At 38.9% G+C, this 22691-nt stretch overlaps 1 protein-coding gene across 1 annotated transcript; it reads right to left on the bottom strand.

Moving 5' to 3' along the window:
- Positions 1–11: 11 nt before the first annotated feature.
- pdzd7a (PDZ domain containing 7a) lies at positions 12–20697 on the bottom strand. Its single transcript, XM_043255226.1, has 15 exons — positions 20023–20697; positions 19185–19322; positions 18901–19075; positions 16724–16900; positions 16453–16600; positions 15376–15436; positions 13848–14309; positions 12313–12519; positions 11725–11900; positions 11138–11229; positions 10910–11001; positions 10621–10692; positions 7607–8191; positions 6668–6768; positions 12–1359 (listed from the first exon to the last, which is right to left on the bottom strand). The coding sequence occupies exons 1-15, from the start codon at positions 20204–20206 to the stop codon at positions 1210–1212; spliced, it is 2820 nt and encodes a 939-aa protein (XP_043111161.1). The 5' UTR covers positions 20207–20697; the 3' UTR covers positions 12–1209.
- Positions 20698–22691: the final 1994 nt, after the last annotated feature.

Genomic DNA, 22691 nt, shown 5'->3' with positions numbered 1-22691 from the left:
GGAAACTGGCAATATTTAACCTTTTTATTTATAATCACACAATGACTTGTAATAAAACAAATTGCAAAAATGCAGACCAGATGCTTTTCAGATGCGTACAGAGAAAAACGTTCAGTATATAACACTGATCTTACAATCATCACAACGTTTAGATCTCAATTGCACAGTCCATATGTGCAGCTTTAAGGCACAAATATAAAAAAGAAATGCTAAGTATAAGCATAAGTTGCCAAAAATAGAAATTCTCTTAGAGCATAGCATGTGAACTGAGACAGAGATACTCATTTGTAATAATCCCCCAGACATTCACTAAACCAAACCAGCAATTTAAAAGAAAGAAAAAAAGACCTAATCTCAATCTCAATCCATACTGTGGCTGTGTGTAATCTCTCTCAGGCATGACTGTAACCCAGATGGATGGGTATAGTGTTATGACTTATGATTATAAGCATGTCATGTCAGTCCACTCTTATCTAGCTCCAGGCTTAAACTGCAACCAAAAATAGAAACCCTTAATATCTCATGTTTATACAGGGTTTCAGATCGTTTAATGGTGGAAATGATGAGTTATGACTGTTTAATTAGACTTTATGGAATGAATTGAAAATAGAAAAAGAACAGATTCAAAAGCAAATAACTTTCAACAGGAAGGGATAAGGTCAGCATCTGTAAATGGCCAATAGCACTCTCTGGAAGCCCATTTTTGGATTCTTGCTCTACCGGACATGATGCCTTGATTTCTCCTTCAAACCAAGCATGTGTCCTTCATTTATACACTGCAGAACTAAGACCCTGATATACTTCAAGCAAAATTCAAGAACTGGTGTAATATCTTTCTAAACAAAATCAGGCCAAAAGTTAGAGTTTGTTTCTGGAATTCAAAGCAACTTGACAGAAAAGTTTTCTTCGGCTGTAAGCATCTTCAAACTCTCATTGGTCCGTGGCAATTATATAATACAGTAGGGTGCACCGTCCCTTTAACTGCTGTTTTTAACTGCTTAATTCTGTCTTTTTGTATTTATTTTGTTATTGAGAAAAGAGTGTGTTGCTCATGATTACATATTCATCTAATCGCTGCTCTCATGATTTTCAGGCATTGCGTATTTCAAACTTCCTTTTACTTTTACTTCCTGAAGAATGAAAGAGAACTTTGCCGTAAGTATACTGAGGCCTTTACTGCAAACTCATTGAGTTTTAGGCTGTTTTCAGTCAGTCCCTCGGGTTCTTGGGAACTTTGACGATAAACTCCATGGGGTCTTTGGCCTTGTTGCTGAAAGCCCTTCGAATGGCATCCACCGCATGCTGATGTGTAACACCTTGGAGGGACTCTCCGTCAACCGACATCAGCTCGAATCCAGCCTGCACGCGCACACACACACACACACACACACACACACACACACACACACACACACAAAAAGAGAGATTTCTAGAAAAGTTCAGGTTTAGGGCTTGATCATTAACGCAGATGTCTGTTTTCCTGACACATCCCTAAGTATTTCTGGCAGAGCGCAGACAGGCGTGCGCTGTTTGAATGGCAGGAAAAAGCAGATGCTGCAGGCACAGGATGCCACTCGTTTCCTTTGTTCTCCTTCGTTAATACCTGCGAGTGATCTCATCTGGCCTGTTTCAGGCCGTGTGTGTGTGTGTGTGTCAAGGCTCTGCCTTTGGATGACATCAGCTTATTATGCTTCAGAAATGGATGTTTTTCTCTGTGATTGCAACCACTGGCAGACCAGAAGCACAGATGTTTGAGTCTTTTGGGGCAAAAACACATGGAATATCTACCAGCTCTCATCTAAACTCGTTCTCCTATCTCTGACACCGCTAACAACATAAAACTAAATTACGTGTGAGGGTCAAACAGTCAAATCAGAGTGAGCAGAACCAAATTACGCACACCAGTCTATGGGTCAGCGTAACCCTAAAGTTAAACACTCACGCAGATGCAGGAGCGTGTCTTTGGAATGATGTCTTTCCTGCCAGGAAAAAAATACAAAGTACAGCTGAGCTCACAAACGCGCTTTAGTTCAAAGTAGGCACAATTCCTCAGTCGCAGTCTTTACCAGGATGCACCTGTTTAGTGAACTCTCTACACCCATTCTTAGCGGTCAGGGTCTGTTTTCATGCTCAGAACACTGTTGTCCTCTTACAGAGACGTTACTGTTACTTTATTACTCTTTTCATTCTCACCTAGATAAATATTTTGGCTCATTACTTTCAGCTAAGAATGTAAGTTCGTCTGTGAAACACAAAAGAAGATATTTTAAAGAATGTTGTTGACCATATTTTTTATGTGTGACATTTCTCAAAATATTTTATTTTGGGACTGGCAGAAGAAAGAATGCCATACTATAGTTTTACCAAACTATGCCTTAAAAGGGGTCGTGAAGTGAGAAATCAAAATTGCAAGGGATCTTTAGAATCTTTAGACAAACTTTTGAAAATATTCTGTAAGTTTCAAAATCAAAAACTTTCTCATCAGTCTAAAAACAGCTTATATGGAAGCCAATGTGACAAACGACAGCTTGTGGAAAGTGCAACAACACATGTTTTACCTCTGATACACTACAATGTCAGACTCATTAGCTACATCCGGCACGGGGCACATAATCATGCCTTTTTAACAACTGTTTCTTTAGGAGGCAATATTTAAGGACCTAAGTATACATCTATATATCATATATATATATATATATATATATATATATATATATATATATATATATATATGTCCTAGAGTGTGTTAGGCATCACATACCAGATGTTGTGAATGATGTCGGACATTGTGGAGTATTAGAGGTAAAAAATGATATAAATACTTTTCAGTTTCTTGCAAAAACAGATTGGACATCAATGTATCGTCACGAGCCAAAGGGTTTACAAGTTACTTACATCTTGGATAAGCAGATTAAAAAAATGGTTACACTATATTAAGTGGCTTTAAGTAATATGTACTTACATAAAAAAAATACAATGTACAAAAATACAATAAGTGCATTGTACCAAATTATTAATTTAACTGTAAGTACATAGTAGTTAAGGCCACCTAATATAAAGTGGGACCAAAAATATTATTTTTGGAAATGTAAAATGGCATGATAACAGCAATTTACATTGATACATTGGTTCCTCATCGCGGTACGCTTACAATTTAGCTAATTTAACTTCCAACTGACTCCCTTCTCAATAAATAAGGGATAGACTATCTGTTGAAGTGAACTTCTCTGACAATAATTGCTCATTGCCCTAAAATGTCCTCAAAGAAAGGTAACGATGGGCTTACGCAGATTATGATATAACGTAAATATTGTCATTTGTTTTACTTTCAAATTTAAATACATATAAAATGCATATACAAATAAGTATCAAATAAATATACTCAAAATGTAAACGCTTAGACTGTTAACAGAGCATAGCGGAATATAATATACCAGCCCTATATTTAACTCCCCTGTGGTAAATAAAGTAAAATACAAAATGAAAGAGCCTCAACTGTTTCTCACTTTTACTATGTTTTAATATAATGTGCAAATGTAACATTCATCTCCATAACTAAATGCTACTAAATACTATAAATAATTTGTATGATAATAACACTTTATTGCAACTGTGGCATTGCAGAGCCTTTAAAAAAACTCGATCAAACTCTGCTTCATCATTGGCTCTAACTGCTGACACGGTGCACAGTGACAGTTGGGTGATTTTCCTTTACACTTCCTTTGAAGTAACGTATCAGTGTGCCTTTATTCCCCATGCCATTTGCAGTGCCCTTCGAACTGAACATGCACGTTCCCTTTGTATTGAACTCTCGTTAATCTTACTTAAGCTTACTTGCTTTTGGCAGAGATCTAGTGTTGATTGACAGGCTCATAGTTTACACAAATAGATTGCTACTGCATTGAATAATTGCCTTAATATTGTCTGCGAGTGTTGATTTAGAATGTTACAATTTGTAGAGGAATTTTATTGAGGAAACGATTATCATCTAAAAACATTTAAACTAAAGAATTAACACTTTCATTAGTATAATTTACCCAATCATTCTTCTCCCCTAAATTATGTCTTCAGCCATTTTAGTGAGCATCACACATACAGTATAACACATACAGTGCCTATTATGTCAAATGCATTCTTATATACTCTCCAAAATGGCAGAAGACGTAACTCAGGGGAGAAGAAAATTATGTTATTTTTATTTTCTTTGCTCAAAAAAAGTATTCTTGCAAGTTGAGCCACTGATGTCACATGGACCGTTTTACAATTTATTATTCTCCGATTTCATTTGCCTTCTGAAGAAGAAAGAAGGTCTTATGGGTTTGGAATGACATGACGGTGAGGAATCAACGACAGAATTTTCATTGAAAAATTGTCATGAAAATTTTGAAAATATTTGTTGTTGAATGCTGAACACATTTATAGTTTATAGCCGTGCGTGGCTAAGACTGGGCATGGTGAGTGAACCCAAAAGGAGAACACAAGAACCGCTTAAGAGCATTATTAAGAGAATTTCGAAACATTATACTTAATGCAACACACTCTGTTTGTGTCTCTTTATGGCCATTTAGGGGCCTAAGATTTGTTTAAGCTGGCATTCTCTTCAAACAGCACTTACATTAAGGAGACCGCAGGGACATCATCAGTCTTTTTTTGTATGCCATCTGCCTTTTTGACTAAAAACAAATCACCAAAGCATTCTATGGTTTCAGAGGACAAGTGGAGTCATTTATCAGCGGTTACACAGTACGTCACTGTGTGCATGACGAGAGGGAGAAAGAAGATGACTCAGGGAAGAGTAAAAATCAATGTGTTTGGTGCTCATACAACAGAATAGAAACATACCTTTAAATATTTTCAGATTGCATGGCATTTGAATTCACCAATTTGAGCCAGACAGTGTTGGTTAAATGCAAGTTAGCATATATATATATATATATATATATATATATATATATATATATATATATATATATATATATATATATATATACAGTAACATCATTAATTATCACTAAATAGCAACCACTCAGTACATCCTAGTATTAGCCAAATAATACCAAATACAAAGAGAGTTATCAAGCCCCCTTGTGGTGGCAAGTTTCACACAGACACAAATCCCTTCACATTTTCTGCAGAAAATGCCCAAATAAGGTTCAATTTGTTGAATCCCTCTATATTTATAAGCTGAAGAATGACTATCAAGATCAACACAACATACTATAATCAAAATGAAAAAGAGAGTGCTGGACTAATTACACATGAGCCTGAAAGAGCAGACTCTCTGGAGCCCCAAAACATATACAACACCTGACCTCTGTCTGCCATGCGTGTCAACAAAGTTTGATAAGAGCGATGTGACTGCAGACAATGTCTGACATAAAACTGACCTCTATGCTGCCGGAGCATACTTGCCGCTCAGATAATGAAGTTATCAGTTAGACAACAGGAACAGGAAGCATGTCAACAGGGCGCTCCACACTTTCCCTCAGCAGGTCTGTTAATCTGCAGAGCTCAGTGAAGATAGCCGCTCTGAAGGGCCTCTCACGGCTTCAGGGTGAGACAACAAGTGAATTGAGTGGAATGTAAATTAGTCGGCCTTTGGTATGAATGGAAATACCCACTAGCCTTTCACACCATGTGCATGCGGAGGCCAGAGATGAGTGGATGGTCTTGGCAACTGAGGGGTTTTGAGCCTGACACCAGATCTCCTGAGTGTGGCAACACAAGCCTCTCAGAGCAGGCCAGGGAAGTGCTGTCACCTGATAGGCTGTAATCGACAAGGATGCGGCTTCTTTTGACAAACACACACACGGGTGCACATACACACATGGGATTCCAGGGTTTTAACCTTTTATGCTGGGTCACAGAGGTGCTGTTGATATCGTGCCCTCAACTCCTGTGACCTTCTGCCCTCACTCTGCCTCAAGACCTGGATGTTGTGTAGACACAGTGGTACATAAAATGTTGGTACACCATCTGGACCAAGCTGGTCTTTTCAATAGAGAGAGCACGTGTTCTTATGCGCAGGAAGCTTCCTTAAAAAGAAGCAGCTGACTCAAATATTGTGTCTTCTGGTCTGGTTGATGTAATTCATCAATGATGAATGAGTTGCACCACTTAGAAAAATGCCTCTGCGCTCAGCTAACATAAATGAGTGCTAGTTATAACCAAAACAGAAATCACAACGCCTGCAGCCATTGATCATTACCAGACCTTGCAAATAATTATTCAGTGACAAACACACTATTTATCAACTAAAAATACTAGGATGAGTCTTACCAGCAATATCCTCATACATTATTTGCAGCAATGGTATAGAATTTGCTAAAGGAGCTCCTCAACAACATTGTCCACTTTGTCTTCTTCGATTTCAGATTTTTCTGCAAACTATGGTAGGTCACTGATCGGACACATAATGTCCTGGTGCTTAATTTTCATGTGAGACCAGAAAAGAGTCAAGACTGTCCACATGCTCCCAAGTCAAAGTCCAAGGCCATATTTTCAGCGTCTTGGTCTTGTAATAAACTTGTGAACTTGACTCTCTTCTGGTCTTGGGCTGAAGTCGGACTCAACCTAGTCGCTCCTCTGTTGTCTGTTTCAAATAAGCTTGTCTAGACTAAAACACTGTTTAGCCTTCTTTAGATGAGTCTATGTGAGGATTGGTTACCTTTAGAACGTTACTAGTAGATGCTGCTCCTCCTGGAAAGATCTTCTCTATTTTCACCATTGGCTGCACCTTTGACTCAATCCCACCTGAGATGCTTATTCCTGCAAAAAGAATTATAAAAATCATCTAGCCATCCACGTTAACAATGAATTCAACTCTATATATATGTGCATGAAATGAATACTGTATAACTAACTCATTTACATGATTCATATTCGGATATTGTTCAACCTTTATTTGGACGGAAGGGTAAAACTTAGCTTTTAATTGTGCTATAAAAGTAACAGATGCTGATTCTAGTCCAGACATATTAGAGATACAAATAATAATGTTGAGCTGTTTCCAGGACCATTATGGATTATATAAGTGCACTCTATTACTTGTGGGTTACTGGTTGCATTGAGCAATTCACTGCCATCTTCTGGTGAGGTGAGAAGAATAACTGATCTACCAGTGATTGTATGACCTTTTTTTCACAAAGTTCTTATTCTTATTTCATCAGTACAGTATCCTAGTACCAAAGGTGTACCTTATTAGTACCTTTATAAAAGGCTTTTTAACATTTTTTCATTGTGGGTCCACAATGAATCACACGCTCTACAAATCTGAATGATACAAATGATACAGCGAAAGAGCCCAGACCACATCTATGAATCCAAATACAATAGAGGCTTGAGTGTGGGAACTTGGTAACCACCAAGCAACCCAGAACACTATAATCCACATTGACGCAACATGATTTAAAAAAAAACAAACTGCAGAGCAACCAGGCAACCACCCAAAACACCCCAGCTTTGTGGGGGGTTCTTTTGCATGGGCAAGCTGTAATAAGATTTCATAAATATATAATCAAGTTATTTTGGTCAGAAAGAAAGGGGATGTTTATCATTTGAGAAATTCTGCCACAAAGCCAGAATACAGCGAGTATGAGTAACTCACCAAGGGACTGTTTGGTCTTAGAAATAGTAACTGTGGTTAGTTCATACTCCTGCTCTGGTGGGGTTTCTTGGCTGTCTGAATGTCCATTCACTGGTTCTTTCCAGTCCTGATCCGAGCTGGGCGCAAACACCTGTGTCAGTGGTGTCCTGCTCCGGCGTTGTGCACTCATTACAGTATGCTTTACCTCTTTACCATTCTGGGATTTGTCTGTTTTCATTCGATGTCCATTCCTATAAGGAGATCTCCCTCGCTCAGGGGCAGAATCACCCCTGCTGGATAAAGAGTCATGGTGTGATGTCCTGGGGAAAACGCTGTCTCTTCTCTGGGGTGAGCGTCCGACGCGTCCCGTGCCGTGAGGAGACTCCGAGTGAGTCCAGCTGGGCCGAGCGGGGCTCAGTGAGCGATTACGGAGCGAGTCTGTGATGTAAGTGTCCACTGGTACATCCAGGAGAGGAGTGAAAGCTCGAGGAGGAGGAAGTCGTCCGGTCGGTAAACCTGCCAAACGCAGCCGTTCCAGATCTTCAATGAGCTGCCGTTCTCTCTCCAGATCCTGCACCGGCTGAAGGTGGAATCCGCCACGGTAATCTGTGACACAGGAGGATATTAAAACCATTCCTCACAAATTCATCATCACTCTAAACCCCAATTTTAACGAGTAAAAGAGTGTTACAGACTTTTTGCCCTGATTTACAGCCTGGAGAAGTTGATGTTAGTTGCCAAAACTTTTAGATGACCGATTAAAAGGAAAATCACATAGTGGTCACAGACTAGTAACATCAGATTTCATCCAGTTTGATATGTTTGAAACATTTAATATTTCAGCTGATTTTAGAATAGGCATTGGTTTCATTTATCGTGTGTCTTAATACAAGACATTTCTGCATGAGTTTGTTGTGATCACAAAGATTTTAAAGTCTGGTAGTGTATCACGAAGTTGATGATAGTGTGATGTCTAGTTGTTAAAATATGTTAACATTTTTAAATTGTGTACTGTATTCCAGCCCTCAGCAGCGGCAGAACAAATTGTAGTCCATTACTCATTTTAGGTAAAGTATTTTCAGATTTAGATTACTTTCAGATTACTAACTTGTTTTAATCTCGCTATTAAACATACCATATGGATACAAAACTGCAGAGAAAGAAAATATATAAAAGAAAATGTATATCAACATCATACAATGTATTAAACATTACATTAATCCAGGGTTTCCAAACTGGGCCTAATGCAGTGGGTCTGTGAGTTTATAAAAAGCTAAGTAAATCATAGAAATATATATAAAAAAAATACTTAAACCTTTGATCATTAAAATTTGAATATATAAATAGTTTACCTGTACAACATGTCAATTAAGCAACATCGAACTGTAAATATATGTTAAATTACATAAAATATTACCTTCCTGAGAGATATATCAAATAAGTATTTCATGTCAAAGGGGTTTGGCTCACTAAAATGGAATCCCTTACATGCATGGACTGCTTGAGAGTTTCAGATGCATAGATCGCAAAAATATTTTTATGACATTTTCATAACCATTCAATATTGCGAATATAGTCAAAGCTAAGTAGAATGAGAAATGGTAGGTTGTTTGTAAAGGAAAATGTAAAAGAGAAAAAGAGGAATCAATAAATTCTTAATAATTTACTGCCATTATGTGCATAAAATGTAATTGTAACTTTCAAAAAGGAACTGTAGTCTGATTATGAGCATTATAAAATGCAATATACTCTGATTACAAGAACTAGATTTTTTTTTTTAATCTGACAACATAATCCAGATTAAATGTAATAATTTCCTACCCAGCACTTCTACCTAAAAATTTTGAAACCTGTCTCTTGTAAAGGGTTAGCACCCTTTGAAATATAACAGCTATAGCAGCAGGGTGGACGTCCAGTCACATCCCTCATATTTGAGTTGATTAATTTTAGTCATTTTAGTCCGAAGAAAGTCCATTTAGAGCATTATATACCCAAATATTTTGGGGGGGGGGGGCTGCTGGATTTCAAGATACATTGTGTTGCCATCTGATATCATCATTGTAACTGCTAGGTAAAATTCTAGATATATAAATACAACTGAGAATTCAGAATCAAAGAGCTCGCCCTCCTACAAACATACATATAAATGGTATACATACATATAAAAGCCGAATCTCCTTAAATCAGTGCAGATGTTACGAAACCTCACACGCACTTTCCCTTTCCTCCAGGAAAATGTGAGCGACAATCACACATTCATATCCATTGAGTAAGCAGCGGTGTGGCGTTGCATACACGCACATCTCGCTCAGATTTCAGGGGCCTCTAGCACAGAGAGTTTTGAATTACTCCTCTGTGGACATTACAAAGGATCTGCATTAAGTCTCAGACCTGCGTGGGTGGACGCTTGAAGGTTAAACAATGCAAGGCGCCTTTCTTGCATTTCAGAAACGACTTCCATTCAAAAGTCAGAGGCGCATTACAGCCCGACACTGCGGACAATGACAGCGGGCACTGTGCACTCCAGGGTTAAAGGTTAGGAGGTCATGCAGTGTCAGCAGCAGAACGAAACAGGCAAGCTATCTGGAAATAAGAGACAGATTATCTTCTTTTGGAAGTGATGCATGTTGGGCATCCTGCGAATGATGCACTTTTGTCCTAAATGGCAGCTTACAACGAGAATAACTGCATAGGGCTTGTTATTAAATAGTGATGGTTGTGTACAGTAACGAGGGTTTTAGAATGAGAGGGATTGTGTGTGTGGATTAGATATCGGCAACAGGATATTTGTAGTATCTCTATGCGTGTGGATACTGTCAGACATTCATTTCAGGATATGAAATGCCTGCTGCAGAGAAGAGTTTGTGTCTTCTGGTTACATAATTTCCTACAGGGATCAGTTTGAGAACATTGCACAGCACTGAAAAATGGATGAATAAACTCAAGAAATAGAATAGAATAGAATAGAATAGAATAGAATAGAATAGAATAGAATAGAATAGAATAGAATATTCCAGTTCACACCAGAAGGTTACCTGGGATTGGAGTTATTAGATGACGACGAGGTGTTCCACCATGACGTGGAGAACGTAGGACAGGAGACCTTACTGGGGAACCACAAAAAACACAATGAATGGTTCACATTAACTAAAATCCAGCTTTTTCACCAAGTGCTCAACATATATATGAACTTAGTACCGTTCAAATCATCTCAAGATGCTGTTTTATTTTGATTTGGGGTTTGTTTGGTCCTATTTACGGAAAACATTAATAATACAAAATCCGTAGGTTTCTACACTTTTGACTTTTGAAACGTTTTCTTACCAGAGCGGTTTTTTAGTATGTCATAGGCCTCAAGCTCAAAGGGCAAAACCATGCTGTCAAACCGGCCCAGGTCCGTGGGAGGGATGATCATTCTACATAAAAGAAAGTGAATGTTGAATTAAAACGTTCCACGCAAAGTCCAGTAAGTGGCTGCATGAAAAATGAAAACGTAGGCAGGAGATCAATGAATATATGCATTTCAGAGGCTGGCATTAAAACACTCCTTACCTAACCTCCCTCAGCAGCAGGAGCTTCTCAGGCTTGTCCAAGATGGCCAGCAGGGGGCGCACCAGATCCTCAACCACACGATCAACTAGAAACTAAAGAGAAGACGGAGATGCCCTAGTTCAGCAATTTACTCCTGATAATGTCAACTAGTCACAATCACAGGGTTTAAAGTCCAAATCTTAACAAATTTGCGTAAAGCATTAAACATTCTTGCAATCTGGGACTTACAAGCTGTCAATAAAGTGCTATTCAATTCTGAAAAAATGAAGTTATACGGTCTGCTGGTATTTCACAAGTGTCATAACTTGGATAACTGCGGCATGTTCTACACTGAACAAATTTGGTGTACAAACTTTTTGAAATTGCTAGAAATAGCACATATATTTACAAATAATCTGAAAGTAATGCATTAAATGCGAATGAATTTTAAATGTATGATTTGGATAACTTGATCTCAATCATAAATGGCAAGAAACAGCTCTCATCGTAAGCATTAATTAGTCAGAAATGCAAAGCAAAGTTGATCACATAAACAATTGGGGAAAGGATAAACCTGTATAAATTCACAAATGAGATTACTGACTCACCCTTTTACAGTGTCTCATGACAGCCGCTACCTCATCCTCGTTGAGCAGTTTGCGGGCCATATCCTCCAACAGGGCCATGGTCTCGGGGCTGGGGATGGGGCTGTGCTCCCTCACGCCTGCACGAGTCTCTCTGGGAGAACTCAACAGGTTAATTATGGGTCGACCCCGCTCTTTACCTGAGCACACAAGGGACAGAGAAAAAGAAAACTAAATCAAATCTATGGTTACTACAAAAGGCCCATTTTCAAGAACGTATTGCAGAAAAAATTTGAAATCCGACTGGCTGGCAAGCTGTGTTAGCTAGTAGTTTTCAACGTGTTTCCACGTTTTGCTGCAGTGTGCACTGTGGAGAAGTAAGCTACGCAATTCATCATTAGATGAGCGAAACCACAGGGGTTGGACTGAAGGCCACTCCAAGGGAATTACTGCAGAACAGTGTATAAGTAAAGCAGCTCTCTGATATAGGCTCTTTAAAAACTCATTATGCTGCTTTCTGGCTTTTCAAATGCAAATATCTTCTTCAGCTATTCCCTGGTATCCGCAGAAAGTGATGCTCATCAAAATATGTTAAACCACACGTGGACTCACCAGGTTCGTTATCTAAATGTTTCGGGGATTTGGATCTTCCTCTGTGTCCGTCCCCTGTCCCTTTGTCCTTCCTGTCTCTAGAGGACGACCTTTCCCTCCTGCGTCCGCTTTTAAAGAGCAAGCTGACAAAGGTTTTGGAGCGCTGCAGGGTGCTCCTTTCTGTCTCTACCTTGTCCTTTTGATGCTTCCTTTTCTTCAGCTTGTCCTCTGATCAACATTCAAGCAGACACATGGCAAAGAGTGACCTCCAGGCAAACAAATACTGAATAAATAAATGCTCACAAGGAAAAGTTTAACATGCTCAAGTGATAAAATATATGCATTATAGGTGGCAAAGGTTCCAAGTTCAGCCCTGAGCAATGGTGACCCAGAAACTGGAGAGTTACTGAGATCACAATCCTGTTTCATTACTGTGTCCTCCAGAAAGTCATTTAACCCCAGGTCACTGCAGGACAAGATCACTTTTTGGTTAACAAACAGCTGCTCTGAATTCTCACAAAGCCTGTTATTGATATATGTATGTATACAGCATCACCTACCTTTAAGACCTAAAATATTCTTAATATTCTTATGTAACTTTTTTGAATTTATTACATTTAAATTCATTTTCATTGCTTTAAAATATTGTGAGATTATAAAATGCAAATAAAATCAGAATACATTAATGAGGAAAATGTAAAGAGCCTTACAGATAACATGCTGCATAAAAAGGAGATATTTTGGCCAATTTGTTTGTTAATTCTTAAATTGTGTTTTTCTAGCAGTTTAATTAAATAAAAAAAACATTAGATTAACATGAATACTATTTAACGACAATGAGGGAACCAATTAATGCTTGGTAAAGAATTAATATGGGAACTCATTTTTAATTTTAACGATATTAATTTGTTCTATTTTAATTAACGTTAATGTTTAATTAAGTTCATGTTTTTTGATTTGGGGTGAAATATGACCTGGTCATGTTTCCGTGAGATTTATCGAAGAACAGCTTGTTATGTTAAGTTGTGCTTGAAGGTATTTGTTAAAGGCCACAAACCCTCCAGTCATTTATCTCCACAGTGTGAGATATTAAGCCTGGCAAATAAAACAGGATGATATACACTATGCAGTGTGGATTTTGAGCGTACATTTCTCAAGGCATCAGATTCCCCAGTCTGAGCAGTTACTCTTTCGAGGAAGATCCCGTGCAGTAATGCTGATGTATTATACATTCAACCGAGTTCATTTAAATGCAGAGATACAATGACAACACACTGCTATGTATTTGACAAACAGACGTAGCAGTGTGACTCTAAAGGTCAATTGCTGGTTTTCGACAGCACATTTTCTATTCTGAGCAGAGCTTCCACAGCGGTGTGTGTGTATCAAATAACTCAAGATCCTCATCACTGATCTGGTTGTGACCTTGGGCCCCGGCACTACAACTGAGATATGAGTTACGTCAGCGACACAAACACAGGGCGGCACTGCGCAGCTCAAAATCATTTTGATTCACAGCCTTCTGACAGACCGTCTTCAAACCAGTCCTACTGTACCTGACACAGTGATGTGACTCTGGGATCGGCGGATGGGTTTGCGAGGCTTGCTCAGGGCCATCAGGACCGCCGTTTTAGCAGAGTCCAAAGTCTCTTTATCCCCAGCAGAGAACGTCCTTGTCCGAGATTTGGCAGTCCCGCTGCGGATCACCGTGTCTTTTAACAGGACAGTTTCACCAACCGTTCGGCTGGTTTCTGTGGTTAAGACCCTACTAGATCTTGATGTGGCGTCCGGCTCCGGTGGGTCCGTTTGGATGGCGGTCTCTATCCGTTCAGAGCTGGGGCGACGTGAGCGGTCCTCGGTAGAGATGCACACATCCACCATCTCTGAGCCGAATACAGGGGGGAACATGACCTGCGAGAGGCCGCTGAGAGAGCTGACCGGCGTCCCGGAGGAGAGAGAGGAAGTGGAGGAGTAGGAGTCTGAACCCTGGGAGGAGGAGGGCTGGCCTCCATTAGCCACTAAAGGAAAAAGTAGAGACTTTCGTTTATTATTTTTAGAGATAAAAAGTTGGATTACTTAGTGCACTGGAGTTTGTCTGCTTTATTAAACTTTAATGCACAGTACTGTCTTCAGCAAAACTTCTATTTAATAACTGCAATGTAAATAAAATTCTTTAGGTCTTTTTCTTTTTATTTAGGTCAAGAGTTATCTAAAAAACAAAGAAAGGAACATAAAGGTAAAGTAAGACGGTATGGTAAATTAAGAGGATTTTACTCCAGATCAGAAATAAATAGCTTTTTTTATGTAACAACAAATAAAAAAAATAATCAAATAAAAAGCCTTTATGCATAATGCATTATTAAAGTAGCTTTAATTCATTAACTTGTTATCTCATGAACCACAGTTAATACATTACAGCACTTATACATTGTTACACTATACATTTTTAAATTTGGTTCTACTTATTTATGTTAAGATATAATGTATTACAATGCACATTATGAATAACTATAATCAATTACACCCTTTAATGATTCAAAAAGTAAAACATTACCAATAAAACAAAGTAATAAAATAAAAAACCTTAACAAATAAAGCAGCAGACATAGTGCCTAAAAGTTTCATAAATATTCATAAGTTCTGATGTACTTTTAAATCTGAATGAACATTGTATCAGTGTCACTAGTGTTAAATATGCAGGAGAATTACATGAGTGTCTGTCCTGCAACCTAAATACCCCTGAATCACTCTGATGTTGCAAACGTGCACAATCCGGGACGACTTATCTGAATGTGAACATTACAATCAATGGCTATTTTCAGACACTGCCATCCATATTAAATGGAAAACAGAAAATCAGAGGGCGATGAAAAAATCTGACATGTGGCCGGTTGGAGCTCAGCTTTAATCCGGAGATGGGCCGTCCCAGTGCACACTATCAATATAATTATGAAAAAGGCATTTCTATACGATGCAAGCGCAAATGAGTGGGTCGCCCAAAGCATGCAACCTATCCATTAATATATGTACTATTGGTACAGATAAGATGTTAAACAGTGATATATGCAGGCAACGGTTACATACATTTATTAAGCCAGCTGTACTCTGCCACCATCTCCTTGTAAGCAGGATATCGGCCAGCTTCCTAGGACAGGATATTACACAAGACATAATCACTGTGAGAAAAGAAGCTGCCTTAATTACATTGCATACAAGTTCAAAAGTCCTTGGAAATAGTTCATTGTACAAATCAAGTCTAAACAGTCTAAAAATGACTTCAAACATTTTCCACCAGTGAAGTCAGAAGGATATGACCTCATTTTTGATGCCCCAGGTGTAGGTTGACCCTCACGAAGTCACAGTTAGTTTGTTACTCCATAAACACAAAGCTAGCTTGAACATCATTAAGATGATGGTAGGAAGCAGCCTGATCTGGATCTGATCTGTGAGGACAGTGACGGCATGCAGGAGCTAAATTCAAACAGACTGCAGCAAAGTTTAAAAAAACAGCCCTTTCTCTTTTTGTTTTAACCCTCATCTTACATTTTCTCACACTGTCACTTTACTTATCGCCAGCAGAGCTCGTATGTACCACAACAAAGTGGCATCAATAGCTAACAAAGCAGGCATTTAGCAGCCCTATATACTTATAGCACCACTGCAGGTTTGATAGAGCCTTGCCATGGGGGCAATGAGAAAAGGCCATAAAACGAGGCTTTCTGCTGATTATAACTTGATCCCTAAGGCCTGGTGAATAATGCACACCCGCTGGCTGTTTTTCACAGGTGGAACTTGAGCTCTGCCTGAGTAAAGCGAGCAACCAGGAATGTGACGGCTAAATGCCAGCTGTCTGCTTTGCTATGCTTTCTCACTCCCAGACGCAATAAGAGGCAGTGTTGTTTAACATGCTGTGGTGGCAATTAATATGCCGAAGCACTTTGGAAATCATTTGTCTTGCTTAACTTAAAACTATCATTTCCCCGATGAACTAAGATGTATGCATCAATGTACTTTTTTTAATAATGTCATTAACGAAGGACACTCTATTATTTATTGGCAAAACTGAAGGGGTGCTATTTCTATAAATAAGTGGCTGGCAGTGCTGATAATCTCAAAATGGTCAAACACCAGGTCTATTGCTGAAGTTTTGCTTGTTCTCACCTTAATGGTCAGCATCACGTGAGTGTGACTCTTTAGCACTTCTACTGCATTGCTGTGTGTGATGTCCTCAAAACTCACTCCATTGGCTGCCAGAATCTGATCCCCCATTTTAATTCCATTTTGCTCTGCCAGGCCACCGGGGTCCAGCCTCATCACAAAATTAAACAAATGATCCCATTAATAGAATTCAACAATTAACCATTGCATACAGGAGAAGGTTGTCATGAAGCTGTCGGGCATTGAAATGTAACCCCCGGGCATTATGTCTTACTTTGAGACGTAGATGCCCAGGCCAAACTCTTTGCCACCGCGGATGTTGAAGCCCAGGCAGTAGTCATCTGAGGTTGTGTAGAGGTGAACTATTCTGCGCAGGGCTCCATCTGAACTGGCCTCTGAAGGGGTGCGACCACTTTCTTCCACTACCATCCTTCGGTGGATCAGGTCAACCCTGCACATCACAGACATTCATATTTTAGTATACAAGCAATAAACAAATAAGTGATACAATAATTTGAGTCATTCAACAAAAAACAAACAAACAAACTAAAATTTCTTTAAAACCCCTCTTGGGCAGCTCCTATCACTTTGTATGGGGGAACATTTCATTCTCCAAGACAAAATAGCAAAATAGCATTATAAAAAGCTTTATTTTTCTATATCAACTGGAACACTTCCAATGGCAGCTGCAATGACTTTACTGATTAGTGATTGATTCTTTCATTCAGAAGGCAGGGTTTGCTGCGATTGAACGGCCACATCGAGCATTTCAGTTTTACGAGTGTCTTGGGGATTCTATAGTTTTTGATTGTGCTGCCATCAATGGGAGGTCAGAAATCTCAAAAATATCTTAATTTGTGTCCCGAAGATAAATGAAGGTCCTTTGGGTTTTGAAAGACTTGAGGGTATCACTCAAAAACAGCCAGACCCTCTTGCTTGCACTGGGACCGTCCCATTTCCCACAGGCGCTGCGTGATATCACTGTGCCTGCTGATGCCATGGTACGGCAGCAAACTTCCTTGATTATTACGCCGAAATGAGAGTATAGTTCCAAGTCATATCAGCTTAGAAAATAGCAACTTTTCATTTTCTGCCAGTCTTAGTACACAATATAACTACAGAAGGGTTAAGTTTTAAATAGGAAAAATATTGAAAGTTTCTGGCCATTTTTGAACGTGATGCTACTGGTCTAATCAGATTCAGTGAGTTATGCTAAACTATGCTAAAAGTTCTATTGCCAGACCCAGAGATCGGCTGAGTGGATTCAAAAACGGTAAACTTCAACTTATTAAGGGGAGTTAGAGAATGAGCCTATTTCCAAAAAAAGTGGACTGTTCCTTTAAGTCACCGATTCCGTGTTTTTGAATGTTTACAGCGTTTAACTTTTGAGTAAATCAGTCTACAAATATTTTATTTATAGTTGCATTTGCATGTTAAGTTAAGATATGAGAAATTATTTTATTATAAATAATTTCACTCTTCACCTATAACATAAAAATCTAACATTACACACAAGCACACACACTCAAACACCTAAATCTTCAGGTGCACATGCATACACTCCTGTAATAAACTTGCTCACTCTGCTATCAGTTAATGAAACAGCAGAGAAGACCACTGAGGTAACTCTACCACTGCTGTATGCTGAAACAGAAGCTGAAGGAAAAGATAACAAGTAAAGGCCAAGAGTCACAGGGTTTCCACCCCGTTAGTCAAGGTAGGGGGAGAAAGAGCCCATCACTACGCTCTGCTTATCTATTCAGTTCAGTTAGTCTAATTAAACCCCATCATTCAGCAAATCTGCAACAAATAAATACCTAAAAATACAGCCTTTCAAACACTAAAAGAACCTCTAAATGTTCAAGGGCAAAACACACTCCTCTGTTCTGAGCTGTCAAAGGATATTTGGACAGCCTCCAGGAGGCAGGCTTGTGGGAGTCAGGTCAAGCTGCATACTTTTTGTACTTAATACTAAAGTGGATGTTGATGCATTGCATTACTTTTTTAATGAAAATAAACAGAAAAAAAGTTCACAAGATGACTTAAAACGATTTAATAATTTACCCTGAAAAATTACAAACTTACGTATAGTAAGAATACTAATAATAGCATTTTACCTTATACGTAATAACTATTGCTTTTAATGAGAACATTCAGAATCAGAATCTTTAATTCTAGAATCACACAATAAATGTTCAGAAATGAACTGATCATCACTCAACATCTCCTAGCTTCTGTTAAGGAACAAGTTTGAAAACAATGTTAGCATAATAACAAAGCAATGTTATTATGGTTATAACAGATATATAAAAGAAAATATTTTGGGATAATACGGGATTCAAAAAAAAATGACATTATAAATGACTTTCAGCCTGACAGAGTGCGCTTAGCTTAATATACACGCATAGCAAATCATCATGCTCGAGCGATGACAAAAAAGGCTTAACTTGCCATGTAGTCTTTTCTTTCGAATAGCGGATACCAGGCACCTTCCCAACACGTCTTACCACCATGCGCAGACGATTATTTCCTGTCAGGACTTTTACTGCGCTGCTCATGGTGATGCTCTCCAGACTTATGCCATTCACCTCGACTAGCTTATCCCCGACACACAGGCCTGCCAACTCTGCAGTGTGGAACAAGCGGGACAAAATCACATTAACGCGAAACTCACCGATAGCTTGTTGCATTAAATAAATCTCAAATCTCAGTCTAGTGTCCTCGTCTCTGTGTACCTGCGGAGCTCTCATCCTCCACTTTGCTGACAAAGATTCCCAGGCCGTGTTCAGAGCCTCCCCGCACGCTGAAGCCCAGCCTGCCATCCTCACTTTTGTCCACAGTAATTGTGTGGATGTCTTCACTGTCATCCCCACCTACAGTGCACCAACATCAAACACAAATAGAAAGTACCACTGAAAGTAAATATGACTCAAAATATAAGTATAGTGATGGGTTTTGTCAGTGCTTTTGCTTCATAGCAAAAAATTCTTTCTTATTATATAATAAAATATATGCCAGAATTTCCAAAGTAAGGCTTTCTTTAAAAAACTAAGCAATTGTTTTATTTACACGTTATTACAAGTTTTAATGCAAATCAAAAGGCAATTTTATTGCACTGAACAACATCAACTCAACTTCAATTACAAGTTGCTGTTTGTGTTATTTTCGTAGTTAAATAACACTGTACTGTTATCGTCCTAGGAATGCATTTTATACCAGTTTATAGATATGGGTCTGGTTGATACCCAAGAAGATAACAATCCAAAAAATAACAAAAATCTCTAATAGTAGCCAATAACCATATAGTTCTATTATATTTTCATCCTTAAGTGAATGAAAAACATACTTTAGAAAACAGCACCTCAAGGTGATCTCATAAAAAATGGCATATATGCTTTGAATTGGTGATTTTGTATCAATTTATATGATTTGATTATTTGACCTTTTTTTTTTTGCGTGGATGATTGCACAGAAGCAAGAGCTACCAATTCACCAAAAAATAAAACAGCAACGAATTGCCATGAGAATGTGTTGGCTACCTGCGTCTAGATCAAGCTCTTGTAGGAGACTTACCATCAACAGGTGCATTGATGAGGATGACCCTGCCCATAGGAGAGGAAGATCTCACTCCTCTCTGGCGCTGCTGCTTCTTGTGCAGATAGCGTGGGAGAGTAGAAGTGCCCGAGGGCCCTGGCTGGGCACTGGGATGAGCCCCATTCGTCATGTCTTTGCGTGCCGTGTCAGACGAATGAGCCATAGCAAAGTGCCGACCACCCCTCTAACCCTCATCCAGGGCCTGAGCTTCTAAAGGGAAAGAGGGTGGAGGAGGAAAACTAGAGGTCCAGTGGGTCAATGCCAGCCACAAGGATTACAGTCCACGGGATTAGATCCACAAAAGAAAACTCCACTGCAGCGGTGCAGGAAGACACTGCTATGAATCCAGCATCGTTTACTCTATATTACAAGCCACGTTGTGACTGGTGTTCACAGAGTGAACTGATCCAAAGGACTCTGACATAATTATAATCATTTCACGGAACAGCTGATAAACAAATTCTATCATCCAAAAAGTGGCGTATCCTTATGCGCATTGTTCGAGAAAGACTCCCACAGAAAAGACGATGTGTAATAGTGGCTCGGGGTTGAAAGTCTGTGGCTTAGACGGGGCATTAGGCAGGAGTCCCTCCTCTCTGCCAGTGGAGCTTTGCTTGGCAGAAGTCAGTCATCTGGTCCTCCCAGGCCCCAGTGTCTCACCTTTACCTGCCAGTGATCCAAGACGACAGAGAAAGATCTGTGAGAACCCAGCCGCGCAATGACTAATTTCCCATGGGAGGTAAAGTGATATCAGCAATTATTGCATTCTGGAAAGCTAAGGGTTGCAATGTTTCCACAGCGAGAGACACTGAGCCGATGTGAAAAACGAACGTATTAACATATGCTTTTTAAACTCATGAATGCATGAAGGGTGTTGCCTCAGGAATGTCATTTACATGTATGTGCTGACTGGTTCAGAAGATTTTTTTTTATTAATGGATCAATTCATGTAAACACAGGTTATAGTAATCTGTCTATCTGTCTATCTATCTATCTATCTATCTACCTATCTACCTATCTATCTATCTATCTACCTACCTACCTATCTATCTATCTATCTATCTATCTATCTATCTATCTATCTATCTATCTATCTATCTATCTATCTATCTATCTATCTATCTATCTATCTATCTATCTATCTATCTATCTATCTATCTATCTATCTGTCTATCTATCTATCTATCTATCTATCTATCTATCTATCTATCTATCTTTTTACTTTATTTGTACATGTAAAGTAAGCAAATTAATACAACTATACACAGAAAACGCAACGTGTATATTCATATTCTGAAATTATTCCTTTTTCCTTAAAGTAACGATAAAAGGATGCATTTTCCTTAAAAAGCAAGTTCATCCTGACCCCTCATGCGTTTGTGCAGGTTTCTGGGTCAGGCGAGAAAAGAAGCTGGGGTTGTCATTTTGTTCGTCTAAACAGGAAGTTGGCTCTGCGTCTCATCATCAGCACCTCGGACAGCGCTAAAGCAACAGGTCGCGTACAGCGCATCGAAACGCTTCAGAGAGCAACATAACAAGACACCGTTCTCAGAGATGAAGCACTGTCTTACCTCTCGAGAATGAAAAGCCTAGTCTAAGCGAATCCGGGTGAAAGCATCTCGGAACTACACAAAGATCATCCTCTGAGACAGCCTTAACGCACAGGTGCAGTCAACAAAGTTAGTAGGAAATTACTTGCGTTGCCAGTAAGATTCATGCTAAATAAAAGACAGTTCAGACCGCTTGAGCTGTTGTTGATGTGATGCATAAATGCACGAAAAACAAAGCTGGATAGAGTTAAATGCCGTTACCTGTCTCCATGTTGTGCCGCATGACCTCACCTGAGACAAAGACAATATTAGCCTTCTTTAAGCCCGCCTCTCAGGCCGTGTGATTGGATTATGTGGAGCAGCTCAGAAGGACACTGCACAAACTCATTCGGTCCAGTGGTTGACAATCCTCACTCATAGCATAAGAGTATTATATGAAGAGTGGTCTTGTGGAGCAGATCCAATTAAGTCTCACGTTGGTCTGCAGGTAAGCGTCCGTTGCCATCAGGAGCTAAATGAAGCGTCTTTTAAAAAGATGTTTTCCATTTGGTGGTTAAATTATGTGTCCCGGTGAAATGTCTGATCTAGAAAGTTTCTTATGATCAAACGGTGAATGTAGCTTCGTCTTTAGGATAAACTGTAACTGATCCCCTTTGGAGCGTCGAGGAGATCTGCACATCTTTCAAGATACTATACTGCCATGTAGTGGTCGTTCAAAGACATTTCTTTTCTGTCAATTTGGTTTTTGAGTCCACCGATCACAAGAAGGTTTTCCTTTATGAAGCTCTGAAAAAACTTTACTGACTGTTGTTTTAGTGCATTCACTGAAAATATATGGGGAGGGGGGGAAATAAAGGCTAATGCCAAATACCACATGACTCCAAAACAAAAGGTTTCACTAAAATGATGCAATGACTAAATTAAAAGTTCAAATGTTACAAATAAGTTACAATATTGATCCTGTAATACTGGTAGCACTAAGATAAAAAAATTTGCTGATACGTTAAAATAATTTTATTTTACTTAATTTTAAGTAAATTGACAGTTTACGGGGATTAAACGGTTAATTTTATGCAAACTAAAATTGTATTGCAGTGT

Source organism: Puntigrus tetrazona, chromosome 13 (genome assembly GCF_018831695.1).
Source record: "Puntigrus tetrazona isolate hp1 chromosome 13, ASM1883169v1, whole genome shotgun sequence".
Lineage (NCBI taxonomy): Eukaryota > Metazoa > Chordata > Actinopteri > Cypriniformes > Cyprinidae > Puntigrus > Puntigrus tetrazona.
The sequence above is the reverse complement of the archived record's forward strand: the minus strand, read 5'-3'. Positions and strand labels throughout refer to the sequence as shown.